The 17,554-nt window shown below is 35.3% G+C and overlaps 1 protein-coding gene across 1 annotated transcript; it reads left to right on the forward strand.

Annotated features, from left to right (window-relative positions):
- Positions 1 to 13,237: 13,237 nt before the first annotated feature.
- LOC113273094 (cytochrome P450 724B1-like) lies at positions 13,238 to 15,938 on the forward strand. The gene is made up of 8 exons (XM_026522863.1): positions 13,238 to 13,470; positions 13,577 to 13,901; positions 13,993 to 14,379; positions 14,641 to 14,727; positions 14,805 to 14,883; positions 14,967 to 15,073; positions 15,285 to 15,403; positions 15,645 to 15,938. Exons 1-8 carry the CDS (start codon positions 13,238 to 13,240, stop codon positions 15,730 to 15,732), a joined length of 1,425 nt encoding a protein of 474 aa, XP_026378648.1. The 3' UTR covers positions 15,733 to 15,938.
- The last annotated feature ends 1,616 nt before the right edge of the window (positions 15,939 to 17,554 follow it).

Consider the following 17,554-nt stretch of genomic DNA (forward strand, 5'->3'; position numbering starts at 1 on the left):
ACTTCCAACACTTCTGGCATAGCTCAATGGCGGCCATATTAGTACCTCAACCCTGTAGTATCAACAAAAGAACAGAAAATCAAATTTAGTGGACTCGCAGTTACTGACCTGCAAATGATTAATTACTGGAGTTAAAACAACAATAAAAAGATGATCAAAACTGTGACCTACAAATCGGGACAAATTTAACAAAAATATAATAAAACAAATTAATAAAGAAAAGGGCTCGGATTTGCCAAACACGGCAGGCTTTGAGATTTATATTAGCATTTATTTGGCTATTCTTCCTCCGGTTGGATTTTCTAACTTTAAGCCTGGTACAATTAAACACTATCAAACATATAACAATAAACCCAATCCAAAAACTATTCCGAAAGACGAAAACAGAGATACACGATCACCTGCAAAAATAGAAAATCAACAAAATCAATACCAAAACGGAACAGAAGAAAAAGAAAAAAACACCGAGATGCTTCTATGTTGAAACTTTTGTATTGCCTCGTTTATATTTGTGCTTAAGCATCAATCACCGTGATTTTTATTGTTTTGCTGTTTTAGTAGAAACGCAGAAGACAAATCTAGGGTTTATGCTAACAAAGGTAGAAAAGAAAGATGAGAAAAAGAAATAAAAGGTTTATGCGTGAAATACCTTTTTTTTTAGGTCTGATCGGTGGATATTTTGGGTCTGATCGATGGATAACAAATATCGTAAATAGTATAATAAACTCGGTGGTGTTCACGGACAAAATATTGATGGTGTGAAAAAACTGAAGGCTCCTATTGGTTGAAATATCTTCCGGTGGGGCCAGAAGCTCTAGGAAGAGAGTTTGATTCAGCTTTTAACCACAACAGAGGAAAATCATCTCAAATCATATTATTAATTAATTAATTAATATGCGGATACAACACGGAAGACCGCGAATATCACCTCCGGCATCATGGGAATAATAATGGGCATAACATCCCTTTGGTACCACACTAGTAATAAATAAGATCGACGTATTTTAGTCTTGACGGTGATAACGATTATAATTGTTGATGCATACCAACTACCCGCCTTGTTGTATAAAAGAAAAAAACTACCCGCCTTGTCAGCGTGGAGAACGGTGGTGGTGTTTATTGACCTGTTTGTCCCCCTCTTTTTTTTAGTTTGCAGTCGTTTTCAGGTAGTACTTAATTAGCACTATAACTTTGATACAAAAACTTTGTTTATTTGCCTAAGGAAGTGAAATTATTAAGTTCGACATTTTTGTTTCCTAGAAAAGAACAAAGCGGAAACACTCCCTAATATCATTTCAAACCCCACTAATATGTTATTAGCTTAATAAGTCTTCGATAAAATTTCAAATTTTCCTTCTTATCGAAATAGAAATCATAATACTTCTTGCATCTTTAGCTCCTTTCTTTAGCTCGGTTGATTAACATCAATTGTTTATAGATAGAACTAGGTATCACCTACGGCCAAGGCTCAACCTCTTTTGGATTAGCCTAGGTGTAAGCTTCATGCATGGTTAACTTAATCTAAGATGTCTCGAGTTAATTGGGGTCGCAAAAGAAATTTTGTTAGGTAAAACCCTTAAACCTCTTTTAGTGTTGAAGTGTCAATTGCAGTTGTAAGGTTAGGTAAAAGTAAGAAATTTTTTTTCTTTAAATTTAGAGTTAGCCGGAGACTGAAGCTGCCAAATACAATTAGGAAAGCATCTCCAATAAGATCTAATTCGTCTCAATGGAATCGGTTTTCTCATTGTTAATTTAGTGTTATCTACAGATAGATAACAATGGAATTAGTTTTTTCATTGTGCATTCAGTTCATCGGACTACAATTAAAAATAAATAAAATAAATGCAATACACTCAGACAATGCCAAATAAAGTTGAATGTGGGTAAAATGATTTTCTTAGTCAAGAGCTTATGTATATCTATCTAGCCATAACCATCATGGATGCACAAAAGATATTATTAGCTCATCTGACTCAAAATTCGAATAATGTCTCAAATCCACCTTATGAACTAAAATTACCCGCATAAACTAAATTCTAAAAAGAAATAAATCTTAACAAACCTTCTGGCGAATCGGGCGATTATGAGTCGACTCGGACGATGATTTTTTTTTTGTTCTTCTGTTTTTGATCATCTTTTAAGCTTTGTTTGATCTGTGATTCTTCCTTTGTTTTACTATCTTTGACATGTTAGATTTCCCTTGAGTTTTTTCCTGTCTAAGTAATCTGTTTACCTCATTATTTTCTTATTTCATTTGTTTCATATCTCGTACTTTTTTTTGTTGATGTTTTAGCTAGTTTTTTCAGTAGTTGTTTCTTCGATTCTGTTTTACCTTATATACTGAGTGTCTTTTTAACTACGAGGTTCTAATCTTTTTCAGGGCTTGCTTGATCGTTGTGATGGGGTTCATCCAGTTTTGGATTTTTTTAATCAGCATAATTTTCTTTACATTGGCAGTTTTGCCAACTACTGCAGTTTTGCAATTTTTAGCAGTATTACATAAAACAGTTTTGTTTGATCAGGTAGTATTACCAAATCTCTCCATGAAATATCTTAGTAAATACCAGTATGATCTTTCTTCATCCCCTAGTCAGGATCCAAAAAACCTTAGAGCTCTAAGATCTCCACCGATCCATAACCCGTTGACCTTTTGGAAAATTCAAAATTCAAAAATTCCCACCCTCTCTTTCTGTAACTTTAGGGCTGTTATGTATATCTCGGTCCTCATGCAGCATGATTTTAGCAGAATAAAAACTTACTCCCATTCGGTTATTATGTTCAACTTAATAAGGAATCCTAAATATATCCTCTTCAACAAAATCCTAGCTTACACTTATCCAGCTCATTTATCTCCCATTTTTAGGAAACAAGATTATCTTTTCTTTATTATGCCAAACAATTATCTCAATATAAGTAAGGATATTCATCACATCTTGGTACAGACTCCAAAACTGAATAACCCTAAACCTATAGTTTGTGAGAGCAGAAGAATGAATTCTAGTGACAATAACAAAGTTTCTGAAATCACTCTGAAGATGAAGAATGCAACCATTAAGAAAATTGCTAGCAGCTCAATTAGAGGAGCGATTGGTTCATCTAAACACATATCTGCTGCTGCTGAAGAATGGGCTAATAGTTTGATCGGAAAACTAATTGTTAATGAACTAGAAATTGAAACTGGAGATGTGAAAGAGGAGCTGAATTTTCTTTGGAAGATCTTTAAAAAAAGATAAGTTAGATTTGTGGGTAATCACTTGTTTGTTTGAAAGTTTAACTCTGAAAAAGATATGAAAGATGTTCTGAAAAAATCTCCATGGAACGTTCAGAGGTGCTTACTTAACCTTCAAGTTTACACTACTGTCATCCCTTATCATGAATATGCTTTCACCAAACAGGCTTGGAATGTTTAGTTCAAGGGTTTACTTATGGAGCATCATCATGAAGTCGTTATCAATGAAGTTATTGAATATTTAGGAAGCAAGATTTCTACTGAGTCAAGAAACTGCAGGCCAAGAGCTGGGAACATGATTACTGCTCGTATTGAGATGAACTTGAGCACACCAATGAAAAGAGGAGAATGGTGGAATTCAAATTCTGAATAAGAGGTTTGGATAAGATATCATTGGGTAAAGCAGCCGCACAACCTTTGCAAAGACTGCTACACTGTGGAGCATAACAATGACATTTGTGAGCAAGTAGATTTGGATTTAAAGGAAATATCTATGACGATGGAGGAATATGAAGAACACTTTAAGAAGAAGAATGATGTTGTTGCTGTGGAAAATACAGTAACAGATAAGGGGGAAGATGATGAATTCATCTTAGTTGATGATAGTGAGGAAACTCAACAAGATGCTGAAGAAGGAAGAATCACTAAGAGAGCTAGGAACCAACCCACTCCAACTTCTGGTAGTAACCCATCCTTAACTCAACCCACTCTAGCTGACCATGCTGGTATTAGCAATGGTAATGATCATACTGGTAATCACAATCCTCAAGTGGATTTCATGGAAACTGCTGCAATGCAGGCTCACAAGGAAGCTGGTGCTGATTCAAGGTTGAATCCCACACATGATCAAGGGGGATTTGCTTTCAGTAACTATCTATCCTCTATTTTTTTCCCTTTTCTACAGTTTACTCTTATCATAATTATTATTGCTATAGGTCACTGATTTTTGGTAGTAACTTGAATTGCCTTAATTATTTGCTTTTTTCTTTTAAGATCATAAATATGAGGGTCCTAGCTTGGAACTGTCAGGGCTTTAACAGCAAAACTACTAGGGATCACCTAAAAGACTTAATAAGTAGATATGACCCAGACATTATTTTCATCTCAGAGACTAAACTAGGTACTGATAAAATGCTTAAGTTGATAAAACCATTTAAGTACCCAACCAATAGACTTATATCTTCTGTAGGTATTGCTGGTGGCCTTATCCTTTTATGGAAGGATGGCTTCCAGCTTAAAATTCTTAATGCAGATACCTGGATCATAAATTGTTTAGTTCATGATGACCCATCAAAGCCTGAATGGATACTCACTTGTATGTATGGTTCTTCTTACTCAAATCACAAAGAAAGACAATGGTCTTATATTAGAGACATAAGTCACAACGTCAATCAACCATGAGTTGTTATTGGGGATTTGAATTTGGTCTTCAATAATGAGAATATGACTTCTATACATGCTTCTTCTTCTTCTGCTACCTCAAGATATGTTGCTTCATCTTCAAGAGATTCTTCTTATATAAATATGATTCATGATGCTGGTTTGGAAGACATGGTTATTCAGGGAGATCCTTTACTTGGTCTAGTAATGTTCATGGAACTGGTATAAAAATATCTAGATTAGACAGGGCACTGACAAATGCAGATTGGGTTCTTCATTTTTCAGACTCCAAATTACTTCATCTACCTCAACTTGGTTCTGATCATTGTCCAATTTTATTGGATACTTCTTCAGCCAAAAGTGATAAAAGAAGAAATTGGAAATACTTCCATTGTTATGAAAGAGATGACTCTCTCAAAACTGAAGTTGTTGTTGCTTGGAGTAATCAGTTTCATGGTTTTCATGCTTTCCAATTTTCAAGAAGATTAGTTATTACTAGAAAATACATTTCTAAATGGAACAGATCCAAAGTTGGTGATATACAAACAAATATCCACCTACTTCATCGGTAACTTGAATCAGTGCAACAACACTCTCAGCCTCAAGATAACAGTACTTTACAGGTACAACAATTGGAGCATGAGATAGAACATTGGCACCAAATACAAAGTGAATTTTGGGGTCAAAAATCTAGGGATCAATTCTACTTAGAGATAGACAGAAACACAAATTTCATTATACAAATGCAAATAGAAGGAGATACAGAAACAATATTGAAGCACTAAAGGATAGCAATGGGAACTGGTGTTCAAGTGGAGAGGACTTAGAGAATTTACTTACTCAGCATTACAGTGAGCTTCACACAACCTCTTCTCCTGCTAGAAATGAAGCTTTACTTCAGAATATCCCTCAAGTTATCACTGCCTCTGATAACTTAGAGTTAATCAAGGTTCCTGAACCAAATGAAATTTGGAAGGCTCTTAAAGAGATGAAACCATGGAAGGATCCAGAGCCAGATGGGTTCCCCACTGGATTTTTTCATACTCATTGGGAAATTGTTGGCAATGATTTAATTAACATGGCCAGGAAATTCTTTCAGTCTGGTTTCATTCTTAAGGAATTAAATAACACCAATATTTCTCTTATTCCAAAGTCAAAAAACAAGCAATTCCCATTTGATTTAAGACCTATTGCCCTGTGTAATACATCTTACAAGATTATCTCCAAAATTCTTTCAACAAGGATGAAGAAAGTGATGAACAAAATCATTTCACCATTGCAGGCTGCATATGTCCCAGGCAGACAGATTTCTGACAATGTTCAACTGGCTCAGAAAATAATTCACACAATGAGAAGCAAAAAGGAGAAACAAAACTATCTTGCTTTAAAGCTTGATATGTCAAAGGCTTTTGACAGAATTGAGTGGTCTTTTCTTATGGATGTTATGGAGAAAATGGGTTTTTGTAGTGAATGGTGCAATCTTATCATGCAATGCATTAGCACTACTAAAATTTCTATACTTCTTAATGGTTCTCCATGTGCTGCTTATAAACCAACAAGAGGCATCTGGTAGGGTGATCCTTTGTCACCATATCTGTTTATCATTGCAATGGAGGCTTTTTCTAGACAGTTGATTATGGATGAACAAAACAAGAAGATTGAAGGAATTAAAATTCCACCTGGAGCTCCTTCTATTTCCCATTTATTCTTTGCAGATGACTGCTTGTTATTTGCAAATGCTGATCTTTACAATGTTAATAATTTATTGGAAATTATCAAAGACTTTGGTATAGCATCTGGACAAATGGTAAACTTCAATAAGTCAAGTGTCTTTTTCAGTATTCATGTCCCTGCAAGATTCTGTAGAATTCTGTCTAGAAGATTGAAGGTTCCACACATGAATCCAGAAGAAAAATACTTAGGCATGCCATTGTTGATTGGGAAGAGAAAGAAGAGATGTTTTACTCATCTACTTGATAAGGTGAAGAATAGGTTATCTATTTACAGAAGCAAAACTATGGCATAGTGTAGTAAGTCTTTGATGATTAATACTGTCACAAACACCATTCCTTCTTATTCAATGAGCTGCTTCCAGATTCCAAAAGAAACTTTGAAGGAAAAAAGTGTTGTGCAAAGGGACTTTTGGTGGGGTTTTGATGATAAGAGAGGTACTTATGTTACCTCATGGAAAGATCTTAACTTGCACAAGGATATTGGTAGGCAAGGATTCAGAGATCTAAAAATTCTAAACAATGCACTCTTAATAAGAGCTGCATGGAGAATCTGCACTAACTCTGATGCTGTTTGGGTGAAGTGTATGTCTGCAAAATATTTTCCGTATACAAGTATGTTGCATGCTACAACCAAAAAAGATTGTTCATGGGCTTGGAAGGGACTTTAGAAAAATATGGATTTTATCAAAAAACATTCTTGCCGAAGAATTGGTGATGGTTCTCAAGTAAAGATTTGGCTGGATGTCTGGATTATAGGCATGGAAGAACCACCAAAACCAAGATCAGAAGCCCAAAATAATGAAGATTTTGTGTGGGTAAAGAAGCTCATTAATCCAGAAGGTAATGTATGGAATGCTGACTTGGTGCATTATCTCTTTGATCAACATACTGTTGATCTTATTCTATAGATGAGAATTCCAACTCAATCAACAGATAAGCTTATCTGGAAGCTTACAAGAAATGGTACTTTCACCCTTAAATATGCATATAAGAGATTGTTTGAGGATAGTTTGGGCACGATACAGTTCTCTTTATTCATTCAAGGTACAACCATTAAGTGGAAAATGTTTTGGAGCATTAATACCTGGCCAAGAGTAAAGTATTTTTTCTGGAAATGCTTAAGTGATATTCTTCCTACTAGAATTCGCTTGTCTAGACAATGTGGTTACATTAATAAAAGTTGTGCCTTCTGTAACCAACATGATGAAACTACAATGCACATTCTATTTCATTGTCCTTTCTCAAGGGCACTTTGGATGGGAATTCCAGGTGGTAGTCAAGTCCTTATGGGGAGATTCAATGATATAGCTGTTGTCTTTGAGGATTGGATGAATCAGAATCAACAACAACATGGGAAAAGTAACTGGCTTAATCTAGCAATGGTGGTCACATGGAGCATATGGAATGAACGCTGTGAAGTGGTATTTGAAAATAAGAAAGTAGATCCTAGAATTACAACCAAAAAAGCTGTCAGTTTTGCTAATTACTTTGCATCCATCACTAACAAAACTTTGGGTTCTGACATAACTATCTCTATACCTTCAAATACAATTGTTCTATGGAAACCTTATGCTAGTCCTTATTAAACTATTAACTGTGATACCTCTTTTGATAAAAACACTGGATTAACAGGTGTTGGTTTGGTGTTACGTGATTTGCAGGAAACTGGAGGAGATGCTTCGCAAAGTCCTATGCAGGAGTAGTGGATTCAGAACGTGCAGAATGTCTAGCTATTTACGATGCTGTGGTCTGGTGTAAGGAACTGCAAATCACTCATGATATGTTTGAGACAGACTTACAAAGTATTGATGGATTTATCAACAACTGTACATCAGCCGTTGCGTGAGAAAATGAGGATATTCTGCAGGATGCTATACACATCATGAAGAGTTTTCCTGATTGGAAATGTCGTTTCATTCCTAGAACTTGTAATAAACCTGCAGATGAACTTGCTAAGTTCAGTAGAAAGTTTAATGTAACACAGGTTTGGCATGACAAGCCACCTAGTGTCATTGAGAACCTTCTATTATTAGACAGTACTCATTCTTTTGATTAATAAATTTTTTTTTGTGTTTGCATCAAAAAAAGAAAAAAACAACTAAATTCTAAAAGGTACATTCTGCAATCTTGCGCTACATCTATTACACTTGATATTACAATTTCAGGGTATTGGCATATTTGATAAGCTCACTTGACATAAGGCTTAAGCAGGGATCCATGATAGAGTTACGTTTTTTTCCAAAGCAAAACGAAGACGAAAAAAGTTGGCATTCATTTGAACATGTGATGAGACAAAAGAGACATGCCACATGCACAAAATCTTCATTGGTGTATATTTGACACTATTCCGAAAACAATGAATTATGGAATATCATTTGACCTTATCGACTTTATTAGGAACTTAATTGTTTGCACCATAGATATAGATACACAACGAGTAAGAGGAACACATCGACGGATACATCCCAACAAAACAAACGCGACTATGCATTGAGTTTTAAGGCTATGAAGCCATATGCATGCAAGTTAATAAGTGTTTCAAAAGATCCTCGAAATTGTGAGGGTCACTTCTGTGGCAATATACCAAGATTGTTATATCAGGAACATCGAACCTTTGTTCCCATATCCCTCCACACTAATTTCTCACAGTTCATATTACTTCCCTCCATAAAGAACTGTCACACAATAGCCATTGTTTTCTAAATTTTCTTAGTAATAAAATCTTTTGGTTCTTGGAAAATCTACAAAAGAGTCATAGTATTAGGACCCGGTTTACAAAAGCATCATACTGTTACAAATTATTAACAAAATGGTCACACTTCCGTTAAATAGAGAGTTAAGCGGTGAAACACATTTAAATATGTTAATGAAATTACATATCTATCCTTCGTATTTACCCTTCCATACATAATATCAAAATTTTGCTTTCATTATAGTTTTTTTGACGGTGGTGCTATTTGTAAGTGGTGGTGCCGCCGCTTACATATCGTCACATCAGATTCAGGATCGTTAGAACGCATTCAGGTTCGTTAGAACGCATTCAGGATCGTTAGGACGCATTCACTCAAAGGGTTCATCGCTTCCTCTATGGGGTTTATCAAAAATTCTTAAGCTTCCACCACCACTACCACCGCTTTATCACCACCACCACAACCAATTAGTTAAATGAGAAGGGTATTTTGGAGGAGGGCATTTTGGAAAAAGTTAACGCCGTTTTATTCAACAGTGTTAAATCGGATGGAAGTATGACCAATTTGTAAACGAATTACAAAAGTATGACCATTTTGTGAACGAATTACAAAAAGTATGACCATTGTGTAATTGGCCCTTGGTTCTTTTGTATTGGTAAACACAATTGTCTTCTCATTCCTTGGGAAACTTATGTAACTTGGAAAATTTCTCTGATTCCCCTTAATCATTGTCATATTATGTGTAATCAGTTCAGTTCAATAGCCTTACCAACAGTTTCAATAGTAACAACACATGATTCTCAGATGTTTCTTAGCAAATCGCTAAACGAAAGGTTACATTGTAGCACCAAACATGTATCTTATAAGTACGTTTCACATCTTCAAATTACTTGTAGGAACCGCAAGTCCTTCATCGCCATTATATGACTTGTGGTTTAAAACTTATATTGATCACACAATCAGCTTCATCAAGAGTAACCTAATTACACTGATCAAAACGACATAATGACTCTCCAAAAATAATCGAGCAAACGTCCAGGAGTTGCAATTACAACTTCACAACCGTGTATAATCTTAAACACTTGGTACTCGTAAAATTCTCCTCCCACTATGGAAAAAACTCTTATCCCAAGTAATGATAAAACTTTGTAGTTCAAACTTCAATCTAATGTGCAACTTATCTAGGTGCCATGACAACAACATAATGGGAACTCGAAATATATATATATCATCCTAGGAAATCTAGATAAAAGCATGAGCAGTCTTAGTGGTGCCTATCTCTGTAGTTCCAATGACATCCTATTGCTGCAAACCTAATGGACTCGCCACCATTTGAATCGGCGACGAAGTCGCGTACTACCTACTTCCAAAACTTTTAACAACTCAGTATTTACCTTGCTCTTATAAGAAATAATAAAATACTCTCTAATCTCCCAGTGACATAATTGAATCCTCCAAACGATTTTGAATATAGTTTCGTGGTCTTACTCTCTCCTGACATAGCACCAAGAAATCCCACGAAAGGTTAGAGTCAGGTATTAAAGAACAAAGCTTCAAATCCTGTTCAAGAAGCAATAACTCCAAATAAAAAAAGGATCAACAATGGTAGTTGATCTCTTAAATTGGATCAATAATGAAAGTTGATCCATGTAAATGGAGTGAACTTGGCGTGAATCGAACACGCATCATCTGACATGGAGTCGATCATGCTACCATTGCATCACAAGTTCAACATGAAGAAATTTACATGATTTAAACTACAAGAATGATTTAAAATACAAGCATGATTATACTTATCCAAGGAAATATTGTCAATAATAGGAGTTGAAAGGATCAACAATAGTAGTTGATCCAATAAAAAAATTGGGTCAACAACAAGAGTTGATCCAATAAATGGATCAACAACCGGAGTTGATCCCATAAAAAATTGGGTCAACAACAAGAGTTGATCCCATAAGTGAATCAACAACCGTAGTTGATCCCATAAAAAATTGGGACAACAACAACAATTGATCCCATAAAAACATATAAACAACACCAATTGATCATCACTTGTAGCTTCATAAACAACAACATCTTCATCTCCTTCATTGCAGTAACCACCAACAGAACCATCAACCACCATTTATGATCCATAGCAGCAACCGCCACTGTCTTCTATGAAGCTTCAATACCAATTCGAACCATCTGAACCATTGAGCAAATACCAAATCCTAAATCAAATCTCCATCTCGTCAGATCTGATTTTGAAAATTAATCTTCAAAATCCCGACCCAATTGGCAGCGAAGAAGGTGTTGATAGTTGCAGAGCTGGTGACGATGAAGATAGTGATGGTGGGAGTGGTTTGGTTTGATTTGTTTCAATCACAGAACTCCCTATCTCTGCAACAAAATTGAAAATCATACATACCAAATCAGTAGTTTATTTCAATAATCGAACATGCAAAGATCTCCCTGAATCTCCAACTCGAAATTATGAAATCGAAAACCAAAAACAAATATGTCGATCCCTGAATCTGGAAAATCAATTTTTAACCTAAGAAGATGAGAACAATAATTAACAAGTTGAAAATCGAACATAAAAATATTGATAGATCAACTGATTATAGTGGAGGACGTGTTGGTGCGGCGACGGAGGAGTTGGTGGTGATGGTAGTTGCAGACATTGAAGGGAAGAAGAGAAAGAAGAAGAAATAAAACCTTGATCCGATCTAAAAGAGGGAGGGATAAATATGGAAAGAAGAAAAAACGTTAGTGGATCCCCGATGGGCTTATAGATAAAGAAGGACATATTTATTGTGTGATAAGGATATTTGTAAAGTCCATCAAAAGTAGGGAAAGATATTCAATTACCACTTCTTAGAAACCTCAAGAAAAGCCAAGGCATCATAGAAGGCACGACGCAACTTGAATACTGCCTTGAAAAGTTGTCTTTTTAACATTTTCCTGAAATTTCTGCATTTTGGCACTTCCCGAAACTTGGTACAGTCACCCTGAACCTGTATTTTTTCAGATTTATACCGTCCAGATGGATGCGCCAACGGAAGCTAGACAGAGGATGGATGTATTTATATGGCATGAAACTAAATATAGCAAAAGGATGCTAAATATGGTGCACCGATGGTGAATGCAGTTGAAAATGAAAATGGGGGAAGTTCACTAAGCGGAGAACTAGAAAAAACAAAATCAATAGCACAAAAAAATGCCAGAGAAGAGTAGAGTTGTATTTTGAAGTAAATAATCTAATCGCGGAATGAACATAATTTAAATTTTATTAATCGACTGCTTTTAACATTCCTTTTTCATGCTTCAAATTTTGAATCCTTAGAAATTGATTAATAGACCGGCACACAACACTAGAACATATTTTTCTCTACAAAATATCTAGGCTCGTGCACAACTAGTATTAATTATTATATATTTTTTGATGGTTATATATTACTTCCTCCGTTTCTAAAAAAATAGGCTTGTTTTCTTATTTGGGTATGTCAAAAAAATAGACTTGTTTCCATATGTGGAAAGTCAAATGTTATGATTTTACTAGTATACTCATAGAGGGGACCACTTCTCTCTCTCCCTTTTCTATCTTAATACAAAAAGGGGGTCACTTCTTTCTCTCCTTTCCCTAATATCAAATGAGTGAGACCAAAGGATAGATTAAGAAAAAACATGAAAAAGTGACTACAATGATTAATTTTCTTAATTTTTGTGAAAACCAAACAAACCTATTTTTTAAAATAATTAGTAAATCATAAATTTTTTAGTATATTATAAATATCATTGTATTATTTTTCAGATTTCCAGGTCTGCATCACTCAAAACTTTCCTTGGGAATGAACGGTTTTATACTTTATAGTAGTTATAGAGTAGAAACACACTCATTTGAATTAGGTGTGGACTTTGGCTTACTTTTGATGTATGTTAGATTGGTTGAGACCAAATCATTTTCTATGTCGAAGTCATTTTTGGGCAACAAAAAATCTTAAACATGTTAAATTGATACTAGCATTTAGGTTCATGTATTAAGCTATATAGGAAACAATTAATGCTTTAATGAAATCTTTTAACTTAATTACTTACTATATAGAGGTGGTGTATTACTTTTAATTACATCTAGATATCCTGTGAAATCCATTTCCATAAATTAATGTTGAGAGATTCATTCAACCATTTGAGATTAGGAAAATTGAAGCAAACAAAACAATATGGTAGGAGAGGTTGCATTCGTCTTTCAACTCACGATAATATTTGTTTTCTTGTTTGCACTAGTTCAAGTCTTTTTGTGGTTCCAACCATTTTTGTTGTTTGCTGTAAAACAACAACACAAAAATGTACCTCCTGGAAGCATGGGATGGCCCATAATAGGTGAAACTCTTAGCTTCCTCAATCCACACAAATCAAATACTCTCGGTCGCTACTTGCAAGATCGGTGCTCTAGGTAACAACCGAGCTTCTTCCTTTCTATTTTAAGCTTAACATCACTTCCTAGATTTGATTTTTAACTCTCAAATGGACTTTGTCCTTGTGACGATGATAAAACTTAGGTACGGAAGAATTTTCAAATCGCACTTATTCCTTCATCCGACAATTGTCTCCTGTGATCACGAGCTTAACATGTTCATTCTTCAAAATGAAGAAAAGCTGTTCCAAGGCAGTTATCCAAAATCAATCCATGGAGTACTTGGAGATTTGTCATTGCTTTGTATTGTTGGAGATCATCATAAAAGGCTCAGAAACTTTGCTCTCAACTTAACAAATACTTGCAAATCGAAAGCTGAGTATATTAACGACGTCGACAGATTGACCATATCAGTTATGGAGTCTTGGAGGAACAAAAAAGAACTCCACTTTTGTGAGGAAATGAAAAAGGTACGTACAATCCCCACGTAAATCTTATGGATCGAATCATGTTGTTTTCTATTGATTGTCTGACATAAAACTAGTGCTCCCGCTGGTACAGTTCACTTTCAATCTCATAGTTAAACAAATTCTGAGTATGGAACCAGAAGAAGCAGAAGCAACAAATATATTAGAAGATTTTCATACCTTCATGAAAGGGTTAATTTCTCTTCCTCTATGCATCCCTGGAACCTCTTACGGGAAGGCCGTTAAGGCTCGACTAAGGATTCACTCCACATTAAAGTCTATAATGAGAGAACGGAAGCAAGAAAGTATTAGAAAAGGAGACTATTTTGATGTACTTTTGTCAAATTCAAGCACAAGCGACGAAGAGAAAATCAGTGTTGCTTTAGATCTTCTTCTTGGAGGCTATGAAACCACTTCCACATTAATAGCCATGATTCTCCACTTTCTTGGACAATCACCTGATGCCCTGCAACTGTTGAAGGTAACGGTGCACATCTCTCTCTTTTTCTCTCTCTCTCTGTTGATCGAGATAGGATTTTTACAATTACGTACTAAGTGCAGTTGTAAATGAAATTGCTTCAGACCTTCCCTCCCCAATCCATTAATATAAGCCAGTTTTCAAGGAGACTTAAGTCTGACGGGCTAGCTAGCAGTCGTCAAAGCAATTTGTTGAAAAAAACAACACTTAGTATTATTATTTGAACCTGTTGCAATATTGAAAAACTTGGTTTAATGGATACAGGAAGAACATCTAGCTATAAGGAAAAGAAAGGAAAAAGGAGAAGGCCTGAATTGGGAAGATTACAAGCAAATGGAGTTCACCCAAAATGTACACATTGCCCATAATTCCTTATTTACAATTCTACACCTAGAGTTTTACATTTTTCACTCCGTTTTGATTTCTAGGTGATAAATGAGTCTTTAAGATGTGGAAATGTAGTAAAGTTTGTGCACAGGAAAGCTCTTAAAGATGTGCATTTTAAAGGTACTTACGAAAAACTCTTCAAATTTAGGCTATACCTACTTTCAGTTTCTATGGCCGCTGTTGAAGATTTTCATTTACTTCAGGATTCCTCATTCCGTTGGGATGGAAGGTTCTTCCTATCTTAGCAGCATCAAACTTAGATCCTTTGGTCCATGAGAATCCTACCGAATTTAATCCATGGAGATGGAATGTAAGAGTATATTTCATTTATTACTTCATTACACTGCAAAATTTTATACTCCGATATGATTTAAACACACCAACAGGCAACAGAAAATAACTGTTGTGAAAAGTACAACTCATAGCACTTCACCGTGCAACAATGTCATTATTTGAAGCTTGAAATATCTTTGAGATTAAGAGGTTGAGGTTTAAAGCTTTTGTGGTTTTCTTGAGTGTAGGGACAAGAAAAGATGAAAAGTTATGCAGCCTTTGGAGGTGGGCGAAGACTGTGTCCAGGCTCAGATATTGCTAAAGTCGAAGCTGCAATCTTTCTTCATCATCTTGTTCTTAATTTTAGGTAAATTAAATAACAGATATCATAACCAATTGCTTTTTTATTTTGTTTTTTTATGGTTTTGCTCTTGGGCTACATCCTTAACTCTTTATAAGGAGTTATTTCTGACAATTGCGATTATAGGGTTCGAACTACTACCTCCGTTGTGGGAGGGAGCATGCTAACCATCAGACTACTTGATGGTTAGCCATAACCAATCGCTAAGTCCTCCGTATTCTTATACCAAATATGTTCTATTTTGCAGATGGAGACCTCAAGGAATTGACTATCCGGTGGCATACCCTTACGTGGATTTCCGTAGAGGCCTCCCCATAGAGATTGAGCCGTGCTAGTAATTGTAATCGAGTATAGAGTTTATAAACACCCCAACAGGCGGCTAGCTTGAGCAACATCATTATCTAATAAAAACATGAAGAGATTCCTTTCTCTCTACAGCTTTAACTAGACCTTACCAATTCCCCTTATAAACGCACAAAGGAATAACTGCTGCAGATACAAGCGTAAGCTTTCCTTTCGTATAATCAAAAACAAATCCTGAACCAGCATTGTCATTTGTCAAAGTTAAGCTCAATAGCACCTCGATCGTGTAGCGTTGATTCTGATCCATCTAAATTTGATGCTGCTTCGACAGCATAACAACCAACCTAACTCTTGATTCTGTGATATCTATGTACGTACGGTCTATATATCATGACTATATATACTAGTTTGAGTAATCTAATACAGAAGACTTATTTTGAGTATGAAAATACTATTACTATAAAAATGGTTTGATTATTTGATCCACGGGAGTCGAGATCTCCTAACTGACCTATTTTTTTAACTCAAAAAAGGCACAATTTATTGAAAAAAGATCAGCTGATTACCAAAAAGGTAAAAAAAGCGGAACAAAACCAATATAAAGTATAAAAAGAAGTATTTGGAAATACTAATAAAGAAAGAAACTTGTTTCGAGGCATACTGAATTTTTTCAAGCCATACTAATAGGCTGTTTGGATAGCACATCAGAAATAGTGTTTTGATTTCTACAAGTTGAAAAGTCAGAAGTTACTTTGGTTGTTAGATTTTAAAACAACTTCTAGAAGTCGAAAAGTTAATTTTTTGTGAAGCAAAATAGTTTTATTTCTGACATCTGCTTCTAACTTCGACTTCTGGAAAAGCAGAGTCAGAAACAGACTTGTATCCAAACGCGCTACAAATTATGATGCCATCTAGGATATCTTTATAAAGGGTGTTTATTCATACCAAAATTACTAGGTCATCCTTTAATTAGATTAAATTACATAAATGACCTTCAATTTAATTAAATACTTAAACTAAAATTATTCAGATTACTCGAAATACCCTTTGACTAAATTAAAACCTAAACTAAAACTAAATCAGTCAACATTTCTTATTCTTCATTTTTGCAGCCGAACCCCCTCCATAGACCGATTAATCGTTCGATGAAAAATCTTTGATCGTTGATTAAAAATCAAAACTAGAAAGATGAGTAGAACGAAACACTGCGCCATAGATCTACTTCCAGACACGCATGTTGGACTGCAATACAATCAAGCAAGTTCTAGGGCAAGTGAAGAAAAAATCAAGTCGAGGGGCGTTGATTCATAAAATCGAGATTCGAATACCCCGTAATGTATATTAGAAGGTATTTCATACAAACCCATCTTGATTTTGGTTGTGCTTACTCTGTTTGATCGACAGAATATGATTCTTAGATGAATTTAGGGTTTTCAGAAGTGGATTCGGCCCAAAATTTTGCGACAAAAAGAGACAAACCTAGGTTTGTTCTTTATTTTTTGCTCTGTGGAAGAACAATTCGGCCCAAAATTAGGTTTCCGTTTTGAGCCGAACTCAGACTATAGTGAAGTTCGTCTTATTTTCAGCCGAACTTATTACTTGTAGTTCAATGAATTTTTGTAGTTCAACGAAGTTCGACCCGAAATTAGTATTCCAGTTTTGAGCCGAACTTGTACTATAGTGAAGTTCGTCTCATTCGACTTCTCTTTATTTTCGGCCGAACTTATTACTTGTAGTTCAACGAAGTTCGGCCCAAATTAGTATTCTAGGTTTGATCCGAACCTGGTGTACAGTGAAGTTCGTCTCATTCGACTTATGTTTGTTTCAGGCCGAACATATTACTCAGGCACAGTT

The sequence above is a fragment of the Papaver somniferum genome, chromosome 4 (genome assembly GCF_003573695.1).
Source record: "Papaver somniferum cultivar HN1 chromosome 4, ASM357369v1, whole genome shotgun sequence".
Lineage (NCBI taxonomy): Eukaryota > Viridiplantae > Streptophyta > Magnoliopsida > Ranunculales > Papaveraceae > Papaver > Papaver somniferum.

Coding starts and splice junctions, on each gene's coding strand:
- LOC113273094 (XM_026522863.1), top strand. CDS start 13,238: ATGGTAGGAGAGGTTGCATTCGTCTTTCAACTCACGATAATATTTGTT. Junction 14,884..14,966: donor TAAAGATGTGCATTTTAAAG/GTACTTACGAAA, acceptor CATTTACTTCAG/GATTCCTCATTCCGTTGGGA. Junction 15,074..15,284: donor TTAATCCATGGAGATGGAAT/GTAAGAGTATAT, acceptor TCTTGAGTGTAG/GGACAAGAAAAGATGAAAAG.